At 45.6% G+C, this 20,716-nt stretch overlaps 1 protein-coding gene across 2 annotated transcripts in view; it reads right to left on the bottom strand.

Annotated features, from left to right (window-relative positions):
- Positions 1-3,413: 3,413 nt before the first annotated feature.
- The window catches only part of sugct (succinyl-CoA:glutarate-CoA transferase), a 90,646-nt gene continuing 73,343 nt past the window's right edge, over positions 3,414-20,716 (bottom strand). For both annotated transcript variants that reach the window (XM_072378928.1, XM_072378927.1), the window contains 2 exons: positions 12,023-12,086; positions 3,414-3,727 (listed from right to left, as the gene is read on the bottom strand). In XM_072378928.1, the coding sequence (XP_072235029.1) occupies positions 3,564-3,727; positions 12,023-12,086 (228 nt within the window). In that variant the 3' untranslated portion in view covers positions 3,414-3,563. The remainder of the gene's footprint in view (positions 3,728-12,022; positions 12,087-20,716) is intronic.

Below are 20,716 nucleotides of genomic sequence, written 5' to 3' on the forward strand. Positions count from 1 at the left end.
ACAGGCCTCAGTTAGCATGTTAAAGGTTAAAGGTCACCCCAAGGTGAAAAAGCCCAGAGCTACATCTCAGACTCTGCAGGCCTCAGTTAGCATGTTAAAGGTCAAAGGTCACCCCAAGGTGAAAAAGCCCAGAGCTACATCTCAGACTCTACAGGCCTCAGTTAGCATGTTAAAGGTCACCCCAAGGTGAAAAAGCCCAGAGCTACATCTCAGACTCTACAGGCCTCAGTTAGCATGTTAAAGGTTAAAGGTCACCCCAAGGTGAAAAAGCCCAGAGCTACATCTCAGACTCTACAGGCCTCAGTTAGCATGCTAAAGGTTAAAGGTCACCCCAAGGTGAAAAAGCCCAGAGCTACATCTCAGACTCTACAGGCCTCAGTTAGCATGTTAAAGGTTAAAGGTCACCCCAAGGTGAAGAAGCCCAGAGCTACATCTCAGACTCTACAGGCCTCAGTTAGCATGTTAAAGGTTAAAGGTCATGACAGCACAGTTAGAAAAAGAGAGAGAAGTTAAACTTCTCTCCAGTCTGTGTTTTGGTTTCATGTGTTTTGGTTTCATGACGTTCTGCAGGAGGCATCAGCAGTGTTTTTGGACGCTGAGGATACAGTAAGTCCCTTGTTTATGATGAATCACACCTGAACCTCCCCTGTCCTCCCTTCCTCCCCCAAAACTCAAACAAACATGTCAGTCTGGATCTCCCCCGGCGACTGTCCAAATGCGTCACATTTCCTCCAATTCAATAAACATCACGTTTGTTCGATTAATCCACTTTCCACCAGAGGATTTATTCCCCATTAATCAAACTGTCAACCTGCCTGACGTCCTTCCACCAACGCTTTCCAAGAGCTCAGCAACACGCTCAGCCTTTCCTACAGCAGCATCCCACCTCCTTCAGGATGAACCCATCTGCTGGGAGTTTCACTCCTGACATGTTGCCCGTGTTGTGAGGGACGTTCAGAAAAGATTAACGTCATAAATAAGCCGAGCTGCAGCACGTTCTCACGTTTCCCAGAACAATATCAGATGATGTCAGGGCTCCTTCAGATGAGATCTGCTGAGAGTTCCCTGTGGTGAGAGGAAACGGCATTAATCAATACTTTAATGTCAATTATGGACCAAATGAGTTTGAAATGTCAGAAACAAAAGACTTCAAAAAGTGGAAAACTCTTCATGTGTTTCATGTTTCTTATGACCTTTAAAGTGTCCTGATCAACAGTTCTGCAGCTTTCTGAAACCTTTAAAGTGTCCTGATCAATAGTTCTGCAGCTTTCTGAAACCTTTAAAGTGTCCTGATCAATAGTTCTGCAGCTTTCTGAAACCTTTAAAGTGTCCTGATCAATAGTTCTGCAGCTTTCTGAAACCTTTAAAGTGTCCTGATCAATAGTTCTGCAGCTTTCTGTTACCTTTAAAGTGTCCTGATCAACAGTTCTGCAGCTTTCTGAAACCTTTAAAGTGTCCTGATCAACAGTTCTGCAGCTTTCTGTAACCTTTAAAGTGTCCTGATCAACAGTTCTGCAGCTTTCTGTTACCTTTAAAGTGTCCTGATCAACAGTTCTGCAGCTTTCTGTAACCTTTAAAGTGTCCTGATCAACAGTTCTGCAGCTTTCTGAAACCTTTAAAGTGTCCTGATCAACAGTTCTGCAGCTTTCTGTAACCTTTAAAGTGTCCTGATCAACAGTTCTGCAGCTTTCTGAAACCTTTAAAGTGTCCTGATCAACAGTTCTGCAGCTTTCTGTTACCTTTAAAGTGTCCTGATCAACAGTTCTGCAGCTTTCTGAAACCTTTAAAGTGTCCTGATCAACAGTTCTGCAGCTTTCTGTAACCTTTAAAGTGTCCTGATCAACAGTTCTGCAGCTTTCTGAAACCTTTAAAGTGTCCTGATCAATAGTTCTGCAGCTTTCTGAAACCTTTAAAGTGTCCTGATCAATAGTTCTGCAGCTTTCTGTAACCTTTAAAGTGTCCTGATCAATAGTTCTGCAGCTTTCTGTAACCTTTAAAGTGTCCTGATCAACAGTTCTGCAGCTTTCTGTAACCTTTAAAGTGTCCTGATCAACAGTTCTGCAGCTTTCTGAAACCTTTAAAGTGTCCTGATCAATAGTTCTGCAGCTTTCTGTAACCTTTAAAGTGTCCTGATCAACAGTTCTGCAGCTTTCTGAAACCTTTAAAGTGTCCTGATCAATAGTTCTGCAGCTTTCTGAAACCTTTAAAGTGTCCTGATCAACAGTTCTGCAGCTTTCTGAAGCTCTTTCAGAGTTTTTCTTTGGACATTTTCTGATTTTTCCCTCATCTTCAGCCCTTGTTCCTGAGCATTTTCAGTGTTTTTTCTTTGTTCAGCCACTTAACTCTGACCTTTGAACCCTTCAGGCAGAAAAAAGGCTCCTAACTCAAGGGATGAACCAGTGTTGTGTCGACACAGAACAGACAACTTAGCAAAGAAGCCATTTTAAACTGGATCTTTAGGCACTTTGTTACCAGCAGCCTGTCACAAAGACACATCATTTGTTCCCATTTCTTTAGCTGCATCTATGAAAAACAGCAAAGAAAACACAGTTTGACAGACAGAAAATAGGATTTCTGCAGCAACAAGGTGATTCCCAAAGAGCTATTAGCTGAAAACTTGGCATATCTCAGCATGGTGTGCAGTGTGTCCTTAAAACATCTGAGGAAACTGGACAAGTGGAGGACAAAAGAAGAAGTGTCAGGCCTAAAAAACTATCTCCAGCAGATGAACAGGATCTGAAAGTGATGTCCTTAAGAAAGAGGAAAAAATCCAGCTGTGACCTGACAGGACCTGAGAGATGCATCTGGACCTTCAGCTGATCCATCTACTGTTGGCCCAAGCCTCATCAGAAATGGGCTCCATGGAAGGGTGGCTGTCAAGAAGCCGTTCTTAAGGAAGGGAAACAGGGAGAAAAGGCTGAGCTGTGCCAAATGACACAAGAAGTGGACTGAAAATCAGTGGCAGCAGGTCTTATGGAGGGATGAATCCTCCCCAGAGCCCGGACCTCAACATTATTGAAGCAGTGTGGGATCATCTGACAGAGAACGGAACAAAAGGCAGCCCACATCCAAAGAAGAGCTTTGGGATGTCCTTCAAGAAGCCTGGAGAACTATTCCTGAAGACTCATCAGAAACTTATATTAAAGTCATTTTCTCCAACTTCCACATCTGTGTGCAGATGATCGACAGATGTTAGATTTGCTGCTGTTTAAATGTGTTGCAGATGTTTTAAAGTTCTGACTTTGTGACTGAGTCACATTAACATTAACGGTGGAATGAGGTCATCGACCAGTTCATGACATCTGATCCACGGTGGGATCTTTAATGTTAAAGTGAATTATTGATCTGTGTAATTAATCAGAAATATGTACGAGTGACTGACATGTTTTATTCAAAAACATCTGTTCAGAGAAAGCAAAGGGAGTGCTTTGTGAGGAACGCCATCAATGTTTCCAAATCTAAAATGGCTGGAGTTATTTCACAGTTTGGTTATAACACAGTTATAACACAGTTATAACACAGTGGAGTTGTATTGCTCAGTTCAGTCCTCATCGCTCAGCCAATCAGGACACTTCGTTCTGAGCCACCGCCCCGGACTCCAGCAGCGTTTTGATGAGGTCATCGCCGTATGCCAGCGTGTCCCGCAGCACCTGCACAGTGTGCTGGCCAATCAGAGGAGGGGGCGCCGGCCCGGTCGGGGAGAAGCTGCTGAACCGAACAGCTGGACCTGAACACAACCAAACAAACTGCGGTCAGAGGGTTTCCACGACTCTGACATCATCAGTGCGAAGGCGGCACCTTCCTCACCTCGACCGCCGTCTGAGGAAAGCCAGAAATACGATTTCTTTCATTCTTTAACATCTTAACTTTATTTAAATGTTTTTAATCTTCTTCCTGTGTTGTAATAATATTTATTACATCATTTAAATCTTTAAAGCCACAGAGCAGTCGCATCACATTTAACCCGGCTCCATAAGAGCTGGAACAGCTCCATGTTTCCCCCTGTGCAGCATCCCCTCTTCCTTTAATAACATCTGTAAACATCTGGAGCTCAGGAGACCAGCAGCTGGACCTCTGGCAGAGAAACGCTGTCCCCTTCCTGTCTGAGAGAGGATTCTGGGTCTTTGCTGTGTTTTAGATGTTTTCAGGTGGTGAAACATCTGGACTGCAGCAGCTGGACTCTTGAAACATCTGGACTGCAGCAGGTCAGAGCAGCAGCTGGACTCCTGAAACATCTGGACTGCAGCAGGTCAGAGCAGCAGCTGGACTCTTGAAACATCTGGACTGCAGCAGTCAGTGCAGCAGCTGGACTCTTGAAACATCTGGACTGCAGCAGGTCAGTGCAGCAGCTGGACTCTTGAAACATCTGGACTGCAGCAGTCAGTGCAGCAGCTGGACTCTTGAAACATCTGGACTGCAGCAGTCAGTGCAGCAGCTGGACTCCTGAAACATCTGGACTGCAGCAGTCAGTGCAGCAGCTGGACTCTTGAAACATCTGGACTGCAGCAGGTCAGTGCAGCAGCTGGACTCCTGAAACATCTGGACTGCAGCAGGTCAGAGCAGCAGCTTGACTCCTGAAACATCTGGACTGCAGCAGTCAGTGCAGCAGCTGGACTCTTGAAACATCTGGACTGCAGCAGTCAGTGCAGCAGCTGGACTCTTGAAACATCTGGACTGCAGCAGGTCAGTGCAGCAGCTGGACTGCAGCAGGTCAGTGCAGCAGCTGGACTCCTGAAACATCTGGACTGCAGCAGGTCAGAGCAGCAGCTGGACTGCAGCAGGTCAGAGCAGCAGCTGGACTCCTGAAACATCTGGACTGCAGCAGGTCAGTGCAGCAGCTGGACTCTTGAAACAGCTGGACTGCAGCAGGTCAGAGCAGCAGCTGGACTGCAGCAGGTCAGAGCAGCAGCTGGACTCCTGAAACATCTGGACTGCAGCAGGTCAGTGCAGCAGCTGGACTCTTGAAACATCTGGACTGCAGCAGCTGGACTGGAGCAGATGCAGGATGTGGTTTAACTCTGTCCTGCTGAAATATTTCAGGCCTTCCCTGGAGAAGAGGCAGATGTTGCTCGAACACCCGTTGATACCTTTCAGCAGTGATGGAGCCTTTCCAGATGTGCAGGTTCTGATCCATCTGACCACAGAACAGTTTCCCCACTCTGCTTCAGTCCATTTTAATGAGCTTTGGTTCTGGATCATGTGGCTTCTTCTCTGCCTGATGGAGCTTTAACCTGCATCTGAGCTCACAGACAGGCCTGAAGGTCACAGACATCCAGCCTGAAGGTCACAGACATCCAGGCCTGAAGGTCACAGACATCCAGCCTGATGTTCAGCTGTGACTCTTTTGATGATATTATGTTCTGATCGCAGGAAAATGGAATCCATGAATCTCAAAATGAAGAATTATCAGATTTTTAAAATTATTTTGGCCAGTTTAAAGCAACAACAGTCATGCCAAGAGTGAATAAGAGTGAATAAGAGTGAATAAGAGAAGGCATAGAACCCTGTTGCTGTAAAATACCTCAAATAAGAGACATTTAAGTGTGTGCAACAGCTTTAAGGCTGAGATGAAATGAAGCCTTTCACTCTAAAGAAGAAGATTTGAGGTCATGTGCTGGCTTCAAATTATACTAATTTAATTACAAATGTAGGTGTAGAGCACTTAGCTCAAAGTGAGAGGACAAGGAGGAGCAGGAAGGAAGGAGATGAGGGAAGGAAGGAGATGAGGGAAGGAAGGAAGGAAGGAAGGAAGGAAGGAAGGAAGGAAGGAAGGAAGGAAGGAAGGAAGGAAGGAAGGAAGGAAGGAAGGAAGGAAGGAAGGAAGGAAGGAAGGAAGGAAGGAAGGAAGGAAGGAAGGAAGGAAGGAAGGAAGGAAGGAAGGAAGGAAGGAAGGAATATTGAATTATTAAATGAAGTAAAAACGAAGTAAAAGGATCAGAGGGAAGGAAGGAAAAGAATTAAATAAAAAGGAGAGGTAGTTAAGTTCTAAGTTATCCTGATTAGTTACTGACATGTGGGCCAAAAGACAGAAAATGATAGTTAGTTACAGGTTATCCTGAATAGTTAGTTACAGGTTATCTTGAATAGTTAACAATGAATCTGACATAGTTGGTTACAGGTTAACTTGGGTAATTTATGATAGATTTTCTTGGATAGTTACAGATTAACCTTGATGATTATTGGTCAGTTGTTTATGGATTATCTTACATAGTTAACCTAGATAGTTAGATTATCCTTAATGATCAGTTACTGGTTATCCTTAATAGTTACTTTCAGGTTATCTTGGTTACTTGCCATTGGGTGATCTGGAACAGTTAGTTACAGGTTTCTGTGGCTAGTTAATATGACTAATCTTACATAGTTAGGTTAACCTAGATAGTTAGATTATCCTTAATGATCAGTTACTGGTTATCCTTAATAGTTACTTTCAGGTTATCTTGGTTACTTGCCGTTGGGTTATCTGGAACAGTTAGTTACAGGCTTCTGTGGCTAGTTAATATGACTAATCTTACATAGTTAGGTTAACCTAGATAGTTAGATTATCCTTGATGATGAGTTACTGGTTATCCTTAATAGTTACTTTCAGGTTATCTTGGTTCATTGCCATTGGGTGATCTGGAACAGTTAGTTACAGGTTACCTTGGATAGTTAATATGACTAATCTTACATACTTAACCTAGATAGTTAGATTATCCTTGATGATGAGTTACTGGTTACCCTTAATAGTTACTTTCAGGTTATCTTGGTTACTTGCCATTGGGTTATCTGGAACAGTTAGTTACAGGCTTCTGTGGCTCGTTAGTTAGTGACGGGTAACGGGTTCTCCTGGGTTGGTCGGGCCTCTCTGACAGTGTCAGTCGGGCTTCATGATCCGCTCTCAGTGGTTTCACTTATATAACGTCAGCTGCAGCCTATTAATGGACACACACTCTTGCTACTGTTTGTTCTGAGTTATTTTCTGGCTCCGAAGCAGCAAACACACACACAAACAAAGGAATGCCTCAACAGGTCAGCCAATGAATGTTCTGAGCTGCACGTTTTTATGCTCAATTAACCTCCGAGGTACAGACAACACACACTCACCGTGCAAAACGTGCACACACACAACACACACTCAGACAAATGGTGTTGTTTACTAAACAGAGATGAACAGAGCAGGAAGTGCAGAGCAAAGAAAAGGATATTGTTAGGGCTGTGAATGCACAGAAACACACACACACAGATTCCTCTCTTTGAATGGTGTAAATCACAGGAAAATGGAGCCTCACGGGATGTCGTGTTACATGTTGAGTGTCTGTGCACGGAGCTGTGTGCGTGGAAGTCGTATCACACAGCAACACGGTGGCTTCTCAGCTGCCTTTAGGGCCAAAAAGCACATCTGCAGCCTGACATTTCAGGCCAGGACTCGTTTCAGGGCATCTTGCAAAGTGACAGAAACATGACTCGCCCGGTGCTGTGACTCCATCAGATGGAAACCACCCCCCCCTGCTGCCAGTCACTGTCTCTCTGATCCCAACCAGAAGCGCCGGATTCCACCTCTGCCTGCAGTTCACTTCGTGCTGCGAACCCTGCACACATGCAACCGTTCAGCCGATAAACAACGAGATTGGTTTAAACCAATCACCCGGCTGTGAACCAGGTCCTGCATACTTGCTGTCACTGGTTGGGTTGAAAGGGAATTCATGATTCCCATCTGGCAACGAGAAACAATATCTAACGTTCCCAACCAACATAAAGGTTTAGACACAGCTTAGCCGTTAGCAAACAGCTAGGTGTTCCTGACATGAGGGCTCAGATGCTTTTGGGTCTACCTACAACCACAGGAGGATTCCTGAAGACAATCTGTCACAGTAAGTGACACAGTTTCCACGGCTATAAAGCATGTTTGAGTAGAAGAAACCTGAGTTCGGGTGTCTGACCCACCTTCAGAGGCTAAATGTCACATTTTCCACCCGAGGAAAGAAAGAACCGACACAGAACTAAAGAAAGAAAAGCTCTCCAACATGTTTTGGCTGCCTTTTGATTTTCCCAAAAAGTGGCGCTCTGCTTTCAAAACTCTGTCAAGTATGATTTTGTAGCACAAACACAACCGGAGCCAAACATCTGGCGTGTAACAGTACCTGTGTGCGGGTCCAGTTTACTGAAGTGAAAAGGCCCTGAGGCGACTGCGACCACAGCAGCTCGGGTTTGAGTTTCATGCACAGATCTGATCAGATATGACACATTCATCAGTTCTGCTACTGAACACACGCTTTCTCCAGTCTGAGGCGGTAACAGGTCATCAATAAAGCCTTCGTGATGTCTGTCCACATCTGTAATTATTCAGCGGGGATTCCTGCAGTGGTTAAACTGAGAGCCGAGAAGACGAGGGTAACATCAGAGCCGTCCTGAGAGCCAACAAATAACCTCCCAGCTGAACGTCTTTATGTGGCGTTCGTACATGTTGGTAAAACACACAACAAGCTGACCCTGGTGGTTATGGATGTCTTCCTGCTGGGTTAAACACACACAGGTTAGAAGACGGATGACACTGTGAACACACAGCGGCGGACAAACAGCTTCCTCTTAGTGGAAAAACGCTGAGATCCATCAAACCGGCCCAGCAGGACGTCCCCCCGGACCACAGCGCTGAGCCTCGTGGTTTCCAGGGAAACATTTGTTTGTGTATCGGAGGGTAAATTAATAACAGTCCCAGAGTCCGTGTGAGCAAACACACAAACACACAAACTCACAAACGCACCAACTCACAAACGCACCAACTCACCAACTCACAAACGCACAAACGCACCAACTCACCAACTCACAAACGCACCAACTCACCAACTCAAACTCACAAACGCACCAACACACCAACTCACAAACGCACAAACGCACCAACTCACAAACTCAAACTCACAAACGCACCAACACACCAACTCACAAACGCACAAACGCACCAACTCACCAACGCACCAACTCACCAACTCACAAACGCACCAACTCACAAACGCACCAACGCACCAACTCACCAACTCACCAACTCACAAACGCACCAACTCACAAACGCACCAACTCACAAACGCACCAACTCACAAACGCACCAACTCACAAACGCACCAACTCACAAACGCACCAACTCACAAACGCACCAACTCACCAACTCACCAACTCACCAACTCACCAACGCACCAACTCACCAACTCACCAACTCACCAACTCACCAACGCACCAACTCACAAACGCACCAACTCACAAACTCACAAACTCACAAACTCACAAACTCACCAACTCACCAACTCACCAACGCACCAACTCACAAACGCACCAACTCACGAACTCACCAACTCACCAACTCACAAACTCACCAACTCACCAACTCACCAACTCACCAACTCACCAACTCACCAACTCACCAACTCACCAACTCACCAACTCACAAACGCACCAACTCACCAACTCACCAACGCACCAACTCACAAACGCACCAACTCACAAACTCACCAACTCACCAACTCACCAACTCACCAACTCACCAACTCACCAACGCACAAACTCACCAACGCACAAACTCACCAACGCACCAACTCACCAACGCACCAACTCACAAACACACCAACACACCAACTCACCAACTCACCAACGCACCAACTCACCAACGCACCAACTCACCAACGCACCAACTCACCAACGCACCAACTCACCAACGCACCAACTCACAAACTCACCAACTCACCAACTCACCAACTCACCAACTCACAAACGCACCAACTCACCAACTCACCAACTCACCAACGCACCAACTCACCAACGCACCAACTCACAAACGCACCAACTCACAAACTCACCAACTCACCAACTCACCAACTCACCAACTCACCAACGCACCAACTCACAAACGCACCAACTCACAAACTCACCAACTCACCAACTCACCAACTCACAAACTCACAAACTCACCAACTCACCAACTCACAAACTCACAAACTCACAAACTCACCAACTCACCAACTCACCAACTCACCAACTCACAAACGCACCAACTCACCAACTCACAAACGCACCAACTCACCAACTCACCAACTCACCAACTCACAAACGCACCAACTCACAAACGCACCAACTCACCAACGCACCAACTCACCAACGCACCAACTCACAAACACACCAACACACAAACTCACCAACACACAAACTCACCAACTCACCAACGCACCAACTCACCAACGCACCAACTCACCAACGCACCAACTCACCAACGCACCAACTCACCAACTCACCAACTCACCAACTCACCAACGCACCAACTCACCAACGCACCAACTCACCAACGCACCAACGCACCAACTCACCAACTCACCAACTCACCAACTCACAAACGCACCAATTCACAAACTCACCAACTCACCAACTCACCAACTCACCAACTCACCAACTCACCAACTCACCAACTCACCAACTCACCAACTCACCAACTCACAAACGCACCAACTCACCAACTCACCAACGCACCAACTCACAAACGCACCAACTCACAAACTCACCAACTCACCAACTCACCAACTCACCAACTCACCAACTCACCAACGCACAAACTCACCAACGCACAAACTCACAAACGCACCAACTCACAAACTCACCAACTCACCAACTCACCAACTCACCAACTCACCAACTCACCAACTCACAAACGCACCAACTCACAAACGCACCAACTCACCAACGCACCAACTCACAAACACACCAACACACCAACTCACCAACTCACCAACGCACCAACTCACCAACGCACCAACTCACCAACGCACCAACTCACCAACGCACCAACTCACAAACTCACCAACTCACCAACTCACCAACTCACCAACTCACCAACTCACAAACGCACCAACTCACCAACTCACCAACTCACCAACTCACCAACGCACCAACTCACCAACGCACCAACTCACAAACGCACCAACTCACAAACTCACCAACTCACCAACTCACCAACTCACCAACTCACCAACGCACCAACTCACAAACGCACAAACTCACAAACTCACCAACTCACCAACTCACAAACTCACCAACTCACCAACTCACAAACTCACAAACTCACAAACTCACAAACTCACCAACTCACAAACTCACCAACTCACCAACTCACCAACTCACCAACTCACAAACGCACCAACTCACCAACTCACAAACGCACCAACTCACCAACTCACCAACTCACCAACTCACAAACGCACCAACTCACAAACGCACCAACTCACCAACGCACCAACTCACAAACACACCAACACACTAACTCACCAACACACAAACTCACCAACTCACCAACGCACCAACTCACCAACGCACCAACTCACCAACGCACCAACTCACCAACGCACCAACTCACCAACTCACCAACTCACCAACTCACCAACGCACCAACTCACCAACGCACCAACTCACCAACGCACCAACGCACCAACTCACCAACTCACCAACTCACAAACGCACCAACTCACAAACGCACCAACTCACAAACGCACCAACTCACAAACTCACCAACGCACCAACTCACCAACGCACCAACGCACCAACTCACCAACTCACAAACACACCAACACACAAACTCACCAACGCACCAACTCACCAACGCACCAACTCACCAACTCACCAACGCACCAACGCACCAACGCACCAACTCACAAACGCACAAACTCACAAACGCACAAACTCACAAACGCACCAACTCACCAACTCACAAACGCACCAACGCACCAACGCACCAACTCACAAACGCACAAACTCACCAACGCACAAACTCACAAACGCACAAACTCACCAACTCACCAACGCACCAACGCACCAACGCACCAACTCACAAACGCACAAACTCACCAACGCACAAACTCACAAACGCACAAACTCACCAACGCACAAACTCACAAACGCACCAACTCACCAACTCACAAACGCACAAACACAATCATTTAACAAGCTGGTGTCAAAAAGTGAGGGGTTACAGAGAGGACAGCAGTGTGTGTGTGTGTGTGGTTGCGCTGACCCGGTATGGCGATGCGTCCTGCGGTCACATGGTCCATCTCCTGTATGAGGCCGTTGTATTTCACCTGTAAACAAACAAACAAACAACTCTAGTTTGACACTGGTGCAGAACGAGCTCTTTGTTCGCTCTGTGAAGCTCAGCAGGGTCGTCTCTGTTAGCATGATGACAGATCAAACCTGCGGGATGGAGAAAAATCTCTGGATCTTCAGCCCCCCTGAGTGTACCTGAACCATCAGTTAACTTAGTTTGCTATTCTGGAACAACTAGTTTAGAGCTCAGTTTGAATACACTGTAGAAAAGCAGAATTTGAAGTGTATTTACTGTATTTTTGTGAGCTAAAGTGTCACGGACCGTGAGGACCGAGGACACAGGTGCAGGGTCTTTTCCAAGCAATAAACAAGTCGAGTATCTCCAGACAGAGCAAAACAAGGGGCTGAGAAACTCTCTGAGAGCTCTCTGCTCAGTAACTATGTTGGGGAGGGTGCAGGGTGAAAATGATCAAAACACAAAAACTGAAAAGCTCTCCTCTATGGGAGGTACTATGAAACATTACAAGAAACAAAAACACTCCTTAATGGAGGAAACAAAACAGGCTATGAACTTACTGTGGGAAAACTATGGAATAAATTACAAAGAAATCTCGCTCTGTAGGAGGATCGCTCAACTGCAGGCTCGAGGAAACAAGGCTGTGGATTCTGTGGTTTAAAGGCGCGAGAGTGAAGAACATGGATAGTTACGACACACTGGCCCAAGACAAGGGAGACGCAGACTTTGAACACATGAGCAGCCACGAGGAACAGGTGGAAACTCTTTGGGATCAGGGAAGACAATCAGACAGATGGGCAGGTGTGAGTCCCTTTGTGTGAAAGTTCCTCATTTAACGAGCCGTTCTGATTTTCATTTCTAAAGTACGTCACTCCTTAAGTTGGCTCCGCCTCCTCTGCTAAGCCCCGCCCACTCAGATCCACCCTGCTGGACGGATGAAGCCAGCTTCTGGTGGAAATGTTCTGCTGTCAGCTGTACTGAGGAGCATGCATCTTCCATCCAGCAGCAGCCTCAGAGGATATAAGAGCCCAGTGGATAAACTATATCTGAGGCTAATGTTCCAGCAGAGTTAGCTAAAGACTGTGAATGTGCAGCAGCCACTTTTCATCCCACTGTTTTAACAACTTGGTCCAGTTCAACGCTGGACTGAAGGAACTGAGCCACAAAGAGGATCAGTTCCAACTCTCAGAGCCTGAACTTCAGAGCAGGGAAATGGAAGCATCTGAGAAATAACTCCTCATGGTTTATTTACTGATTTATTTCTTCCTTTAGCAGCAGCTAACGCTAACAGCTTAGCTAATGGACTCCGTTGGCTCCGCCTCCTCTGCTAAGCCCTACCCCCTCACCTCCACCCTGCTGGACGGATGAAGCCAGCTTCTGGTGGAAATGTTCTGCTGTCAGCTGCACTGAGGAGCATGCATCTTCCATCCAGCAGCAGCCTCAGAGGATATAAGAGCCCAGTGGATAAACTATATCTGAGGCTAATGTTCCAGCAGAGTTAGCTAAAGACTGGGAATGTGCAGCAGACACTTTTCATCAGGTTGAGCTGAAAAAACACATCAACAGAGCTAAAAAAGTCAGCCCTCACACACTTCTAACATTTACAGATGTTGTGGCAGCGCCGTGGTTTCGTGAAGTTAGACAGACGTCGACATCAGAACCACAAAGTTGCAGCCGCCGCAGGGTCATCCTGACCTGACCTCAGGACTCTGTGACCTGGAAGTCCTGACAAGTGCTGACAGATTGAGGAAATCTTTCAACAGGGAGCTTAAAAAGAGAACATCCCAGTCGGGAGGCTGACGACAAACTGCCGTCTGCTCCGACCGGCTCTACTGACGCACCTGAGAGCAAAGCAGGAAGTAACACAGCAGGTGGCGGCAATCATTTCTGACGAGGGAAGAAGACAGAAAAGAAAGAAGAAGAAGAAAACAGCAGACAATAAATTTAGTGATCTTAAAGTAAATCTTAAAGTAAAGTAAAACAGCTGGTTGGGCCGACCTGCGTACAGATGTTCTGGTTCTGTACGTGCACAGACTTCATCGTTCTGGCTCATTTCTGACCCACTTTGTGACTGATGGATTTAGGTGGATTTGGACTCTGTTTGAGACAAATGTGTTACTCTTTTGGACCTCTGGACTGGTTTTGGTTCTGGGTTTACTGTAGCTTACTGAAGCTTACTGGTTGGAGCGTGCTGCTGGGGTTCTGTGGGGGTCTAAAAAACACGATGTCATGGAATTTGATCTGATCCAGACAGGCTTTGCTTTTCTATGTGGTTTTGTGCCTCCACTGGATCGGTTTTGGGCCAGTTTTAGATGTGGATTTGGACTTTTTTGGACTGATTAGGTCCTGGTTTTGTGCTTCCACTGGATCGGTTTTGGACCAGTTTTAGATGTGGATTTGGACTTTTTTGGACTGATTTGGTCCTGGTTTTGTGCTTCCACTGGATCGGTTTTGGGCCAGTTTTAGATGTGGATTTGGACTGATTTGGTCCTGGTTTTGTGCTTCCACTGGATCGGTTTTGGGCCAGTTTTAGATGTGGATTTGGACTTTTTTGGAGTGATTTGGTCCTGGTTTTGTGCCTCCACTGGATCGGTTTTGGACCAGTTTTAGATGTGGATTTGGACTTTTTTGGACTGATTTGGTCCTGGTTTTGTGCCTCCACTGGATCGGTTTTGGACCAGTTTTAGATGTGGATTTGGACTTTTTTGGACTGATTTGGTCCTGGTTTTGTGCCTCCACTGGATCAGTTTTGGACCAGTTTTAGATGTGGATTTGGACTGATTTGGTCCTGGTTTTGTGCTTCCACTGGATCGGTTTTGGACCAGTTTTAGATGTGGATTTGGACTTTTTTGGAGTGATTTGGTCCTGGTTTTGTGCCTCCACTGGATCGGTTTTGGACCAGTTTTAGATGTGGATTTGGACTTTTTTGGACTGATTTGGTCCTGGTTTTGTGCCTCCACTGGATCGGTTTTGGACCAGTTTTAGATGTGGATTTGGACTTTTTTGGACTGATTTGGTCCTGGTTTTGTGCTTCCACTGGATCGGTATTGGACCAGTTTTAGATGTGGATTTGGACTTTTTTGGAGTGATTTGGTCCTGGTTTTGTGCTTCCACTGGATCGGTTTTGGGCCAGTTTTAGATGTGGATTTGGACTATTTTGGACTGATTTGGTCCTGGTTTTGTGCTTCCACTGGATCGGTTTTGGACCAGTTTTAGATGTGGATTTGGACTTTTTGGACTGATTAGGTCCTGGTTTTGTGCTTCCACTGGATCGGTTTTGGGCCAGTTTTAGATGTGGATTTGGACTTTTTTGGAGTGATTTGGTCCTGGTTTTGTGCTTCCACTGGATCGGTTTTGGACCAGTTTTAGATGTGGATTTGGACTTTTTTGGACTGATTTGGTCCTGGTTTTGTGCTTCCACTGGATCGGTTTTGGACCAGTTTTAGATGTGGATTTGGACTTTTTGGACTGATTAGGTCCTGGTTTTGTGCTTCCACTGGATCAGTTTTGGACCAGTTTTAGATGTGGATTTGGACTGATTTGGTCCTGGTTTTGTGCTTCCACTGGATCAGTTTTGGACCAGTTTTAGATGTGGATTTGGACTTTTTTGGACTGATTTGGTCCTGGTTTTGTGCTTCCACTGGATCGGTTTTGGGCCAGTTTTAGATGTGGATTTGGACTTTTTTGGAGTGATTTGGTCCTGGTTTTGTGCTTCCACTGGATCGGTTTTGGACCAGTTTTAGATGTGGATTTGGACTTTTTTGGACTGATTTGGTCCTGGTTTTGTGCTTCCACTGGATCGGTTTTGGACCAGTTTTAGATGTGGATTTGGACTTTTTGGACTGATTAGGTCCTGGTTTTGTGCTTCCACTGGATCAGTTTTGGACCAGTTTTAGATGTGGATTTGGACTGATTTGGTCCTGGTTTTGTGCTTCCACTGGATCAGTTTTGGACCAGTTTTAGATGTGGATTTGGACTTTTTGGATTGATTTGGTCCTGGTTTTGTGCTTCCACTGGATCGGTTTTGGGCCAGTTTTAGATGTGGATTTGGACTTTTTTGGAGTGATTTGGTCCTGGTTTTGTGCCTCCACTGGATCGGTTTTGGACCAGTTTTAGATGTGGATTTGGACTTTTTTGGACTGATTTGGTCCTGGTTTTGTGCCTCCACTGGATCGGTTTTGGACCAGTTTTAGATGTGGATTTGGACTTTTTTGGACTGATTTGGTCCTGGTTTTGTGCTTCCACTGGATCAGTTTTGGACCAGTTTTAGATGTGGATTTGGACTGATTTGGTCCTGGTTTTGTGCTTCCACTGGATCGGTTTTGGACCGGTTTTAGATGTGGATTTGGACTTTTTGGACTGATTTGGTCCTGGTTTTGTGCCTCCACTGGATCGGTTTTGGGCCAGTTTTAGATGTGGATTTGGACTTTTTTGGACTGATTTGGTCCTGGTTTTGTGCTTCCACTGGATCGGTTTTGGACCAGTTTTAGATGTGGATTTGGACTTTTTTGGACTGATTTGGTCCTGGTTTTGTGCTTCCACTGGATCGGTTTTGGACCAGTTTTAGATGTGGATTTGGACTTTTTGGACTGATTTGGTCCTGGTTTTGTGCTTCCACTGGATCGGTTTTGGACCAGTTTTAGATGTGGATTTGGACTTTTTTGGAGTGATTTGGTCCTGGTTTTGTGCCTCCACTGGATCGGTTTTGGACCAGTTTTAGATGTGGATTTGGACTTTTTTGGACTGATTTGGTCCTGGTTTTGTGCCTCCACTGGATCGGTTTTGGGCCAGTTTTAGATGTGGATTTGGACTTTTTTGGACTGATTTGGTCCTGGTTTTGTGCCTCCACTGGATCGGTTTTGGGCCAGTTTTAGATGTGGATTTGGACTTTTTTGGACTGATTTGGTCCTGGTTTTGTGCTTCCACTGGATCGGTTTTGGGCCAGTTTTAGATGTGGATTTGGACTTTTTTGGACTGATTTGGTCCTGGTTTTGTGCTTCCACTGGATCGGTTTTGGACCAGTTTTAGATGTGGATTTGGACTTTTTTGGACTGATTTGGTCCTGGTTTTGTGCTTCCACTGGATCGGTTTTGGGCCAGTTTTAGATGTGGATTTGGACTTTTTTGGAGTGATTTGGTCCTGGTTTTGTGCTTCCACTGGATCGGTTTTGGGCCAGTTTTAGATGTGGATTTGGACTTTTTTGGACTGATTTGGTCCTGGTTTTGTGCTTCCACTGGATCGGTTTTGGACCAGTTTTAGATGTGGATTTGGACTTTTTTGGACTGATTTGGTCCTGGTTTTGTGCTTCCACTGGATTGGTTTTGGACCAGTTTTAGATGTGGATTTGGACTGATTTGGTCCTGGTTTTGTGCTTCCACTGGATCGGTTTTGGGACGGTTTTAGATGTGGATTTGGACTTTTTTGGACTGATTTGGTCCTGGTTTTGTGCTTCCACTGGATCGGTTTTGGGACAGTTTTAGATGTGGATTTGGACTTTTTTGGACTGATTTGGTCCTGGTTTTGTGCTTCCACTGGATCGGTTTTGGACCAGTTTTAGATGTGGATTTGGACTTTTTTGGACTGATTTGGTCCTGGTTTTGTGCTTCCACTGGATCGGTTTTGGACCAGTTTTAGATGTGGATTTGGACTTTTTTGGACTGATTTGGTCCTGGTTTTGTGCTTCCACTGGATCGGTTTTGGACCAGTTTTAGATGTGGATTTGGACTTTTTTGGAGTGATTTGGTCCTGGTTTTGTGCCTCCACTGGATCGGTTTTGGACCAGTTTTAGATGTGGATTTGGACTTTTTTGGACTGATTTGGTCCTGGTTTTGTGCCTCCACTGGATCGGTTTTGGACCAGTTTTAGATGTGGATTTGGACTTTTTTGGACTGATTTGGTCCTGATTTTGTGCTTCCACTGGATCGGTATTGGACCAGTTTTAGATGTGGATTTGGACTTTTTTGGAGTGATTTGGTCCTGGTTTTGTGCTTCCACTGGATCGGTTTTGGGCCAGTTTTAGATGTGGATTTGGACTATTTTGGACTGATTTGGTCCTGGTTTTGTGCTTCCACTGGATCGGTTTTGGACCAGTTTTAGATGTGGATTTGGACTTTTTGGACTGATTAGGTCCTGGTTTTGTGCTTCCACTGGATCGGTTTTGGACCAGTTTTAGATGTGGATTTGGACTTTTTTGGACTGATTTGGTCCTGGTTTTGTGCTTCCACTGGATCGGTTTTGGACCAGTTTTAGATGTGGATTTGGACTTTTTGGACTGATTAGGTCCTGGTTTTGTGCTTCCACTGGATCAGTTTTGGACCAGTTTTAGATGTGGATTTGGACTGATTTGGTCCTGGTTTTGTGCTTCCACTGGATCAGTTTTGGACCAGTTTTAGATGTGGATTTGGACTTTTTGGATTGATTTGGTCCTGGTTTTGTGCTTCCACTGGATCGGTTTTGGGCCAGTTTTAGATGTGGATTTGGACTTTTTTGGAGTGATTTGGTCCTGGTTTTGTGCCTCCACTGGATCGGTTTTGGACCAGTTTTAGATGTGGATTTGGACTTTTTTGGACTGATTTGGTCCTGGTTTTGTGCCTCCACTGGATCGGTTTTGGACCAGTTTTAGATGTGGATTTGGACTTTTTTGGACTGATTTGGTCCTGGTTTTGTGCTTCCACTGGATCAGTTTTGGACCAGTTTTAGATGTGGATTTGGACTGATTTGGTCCTGGTTTTGTGCTTCCACTGGATCGGTTTTGGACCGGTTTTAGATGTGGATTTGGACTTTTTGGACTGATTTGGTCCTGGTTTTGTGCCTCCACTGGATCGGTTTTGGGCCAGTTTTAGATGTGGATTTGGACTTTTTTGGACTGATTTGGTCCTGGTTTTGTGCTTCCACTGGATCGGTTTTGGACCAGTTTTAGATGTGGATTTGGACTTTTTTGGACTGATTTGGTCCTGGTTTTGTGCTTCCACTGGATCGGTTTTGGACCAGTTTTAGATGTGGATTTGGACTTTTTGGACTGATTTGGTCCTGGTTTTGTGCTTCCACTGGATCGGTTTTGGACCAGTTTTAGATGTGGATTTGGACTTTTTTGGAGTGATTTGGTCCTGGTTTTGTGCCTCCACTGGATCGGTTTTGGACCAGTTTTAGATGTGGATTTGGACTTTTTTGGACTGATTTGGTCCTGGTTTTGTGCCTCCACTGGATCGGTTTTGGGCCAGTTTTAGATGTGGATTTGGACTTTTTTGGACTGATTTGGTCCTGGTTTTGTGCCTCCACTGGATCGGTTTTGGGCCAGTTTTAGATGTGGATTTGGACTTTTTTGGACTGATTTGGTCCTGGTTTTGTGCTTCCACTGGATCGGTTTTGGGCCAGTTTTAGATGTGGATTTGGACTTTTTTGGACTGATTTGGTCCTGGTTTTGTGCTTCCACTGGATCGGTTTTGGACCAGTTTTAGATGTGGATTTGGACTTTTTTGGACTGATTTGGTCCTGGTTTTGTGCTTCCACTGGATCGGTTTTGGGCCAGTTTTAGATGTGGATTTGGACTTTTTTGGAGTGATTTGGTCCTGGTTTTGTGCTTCCACTGGATCGGTTTTGGGCCAGTTTTAGATGTGGATTTGGACTTTTTTGGACTGATTTGGTCCTGGTTTTGTGCTTCCACTGGATCGGTTTTGGACCAGTTTTAGATGTGGATTTGGACTTTTTTGGACTGATTTGGTCCTGGTTTTGTGCTTCCACTGGATTGGTTTTGGACCAGTTTTAGATGTGGATTTGGACTGATTTGGTCCTGGTTTTGTGCTTCCACTGGATCGGTTTTGGGACGGTTTTAGATGTGGATTTGGACTTTTTTGGACTGATTTGGTCCTGGTTTTGTGCTTCCACTGGATCGGTTTTGGGACAGTTTTAGATGTGGATTTGGACTTTTTTGGACTGATTTGGTCCTGGTTTTGTGCTTCCACTGGATCGGTTTTGGACCAGTTTTAGATGTGGATTTGGACTTTTTTGGACTGATTTGGTCCTGGTTTTGTGCTTCCACTGGATCGGTTTTGGACCAGTTTTAGATGTGGATTTGGACTTTTTTGGACTGATTTGGTCCTGGTTTTGTGCTTCCACTGGATCGGTTTTGGACCAGTTTTAGATGTGGATTTGGACTTTTTTGGACTGATTAGGTCCTGGTTTTGTGCCTCCACTGGATCAGTTTTGGACCAGTTTTAGATGTGGATTTGGACTTTTTTGGACTGATTTGGTCCTCGTTTTGTGCTTCCACTGGATTGGTTTTGGACCAGTTTTAGATGTGGATTTGGACTTTTTTGGAGTGATTTGGTCCTGGTTTTGTGCTTCCACTGGATCGGTTTTGGACCAGTTGTGGATTTGGACTTTTTGGACTGATTTGGTCCTGGTTTTGTGCTTCCACTGGATCGGTTTTGGACCAGTTTTAGATGTGGATTTGGACTTTTTTGGAGTGATTTGGTCCTGGTTTTGTGCTTCCACTGGATCGGTTTTGGACCAGTTTTAGATGTGGATTTGGACTTTTTTGGACTGATTTGGTCCTGGTTTTGTGCCTCCACTGGATCGGTTTTGGGCCAGTTTTAGATGTGGATTTGGACTTTTTTGGACTGATTTGGTCCTGGTTTTGTGCCCCCACTG

Source organism: Leuresthes tenuis, unplaced genomic scaffold (genome assembly GCF_036924035.1).
Source record: "Leuresthes tenuis unplaced genomic scaffold, fLeuTen1.0.hap1 SCAF_24, whole genome shotgun sequence".
Classification (NCBI taxonomy): Eukaryota; Metazoa; Chordata; class Actinopteri; order Atheriniformes; family Atherinopsidae; genus Leuresthes; species Leuresthes tenuis.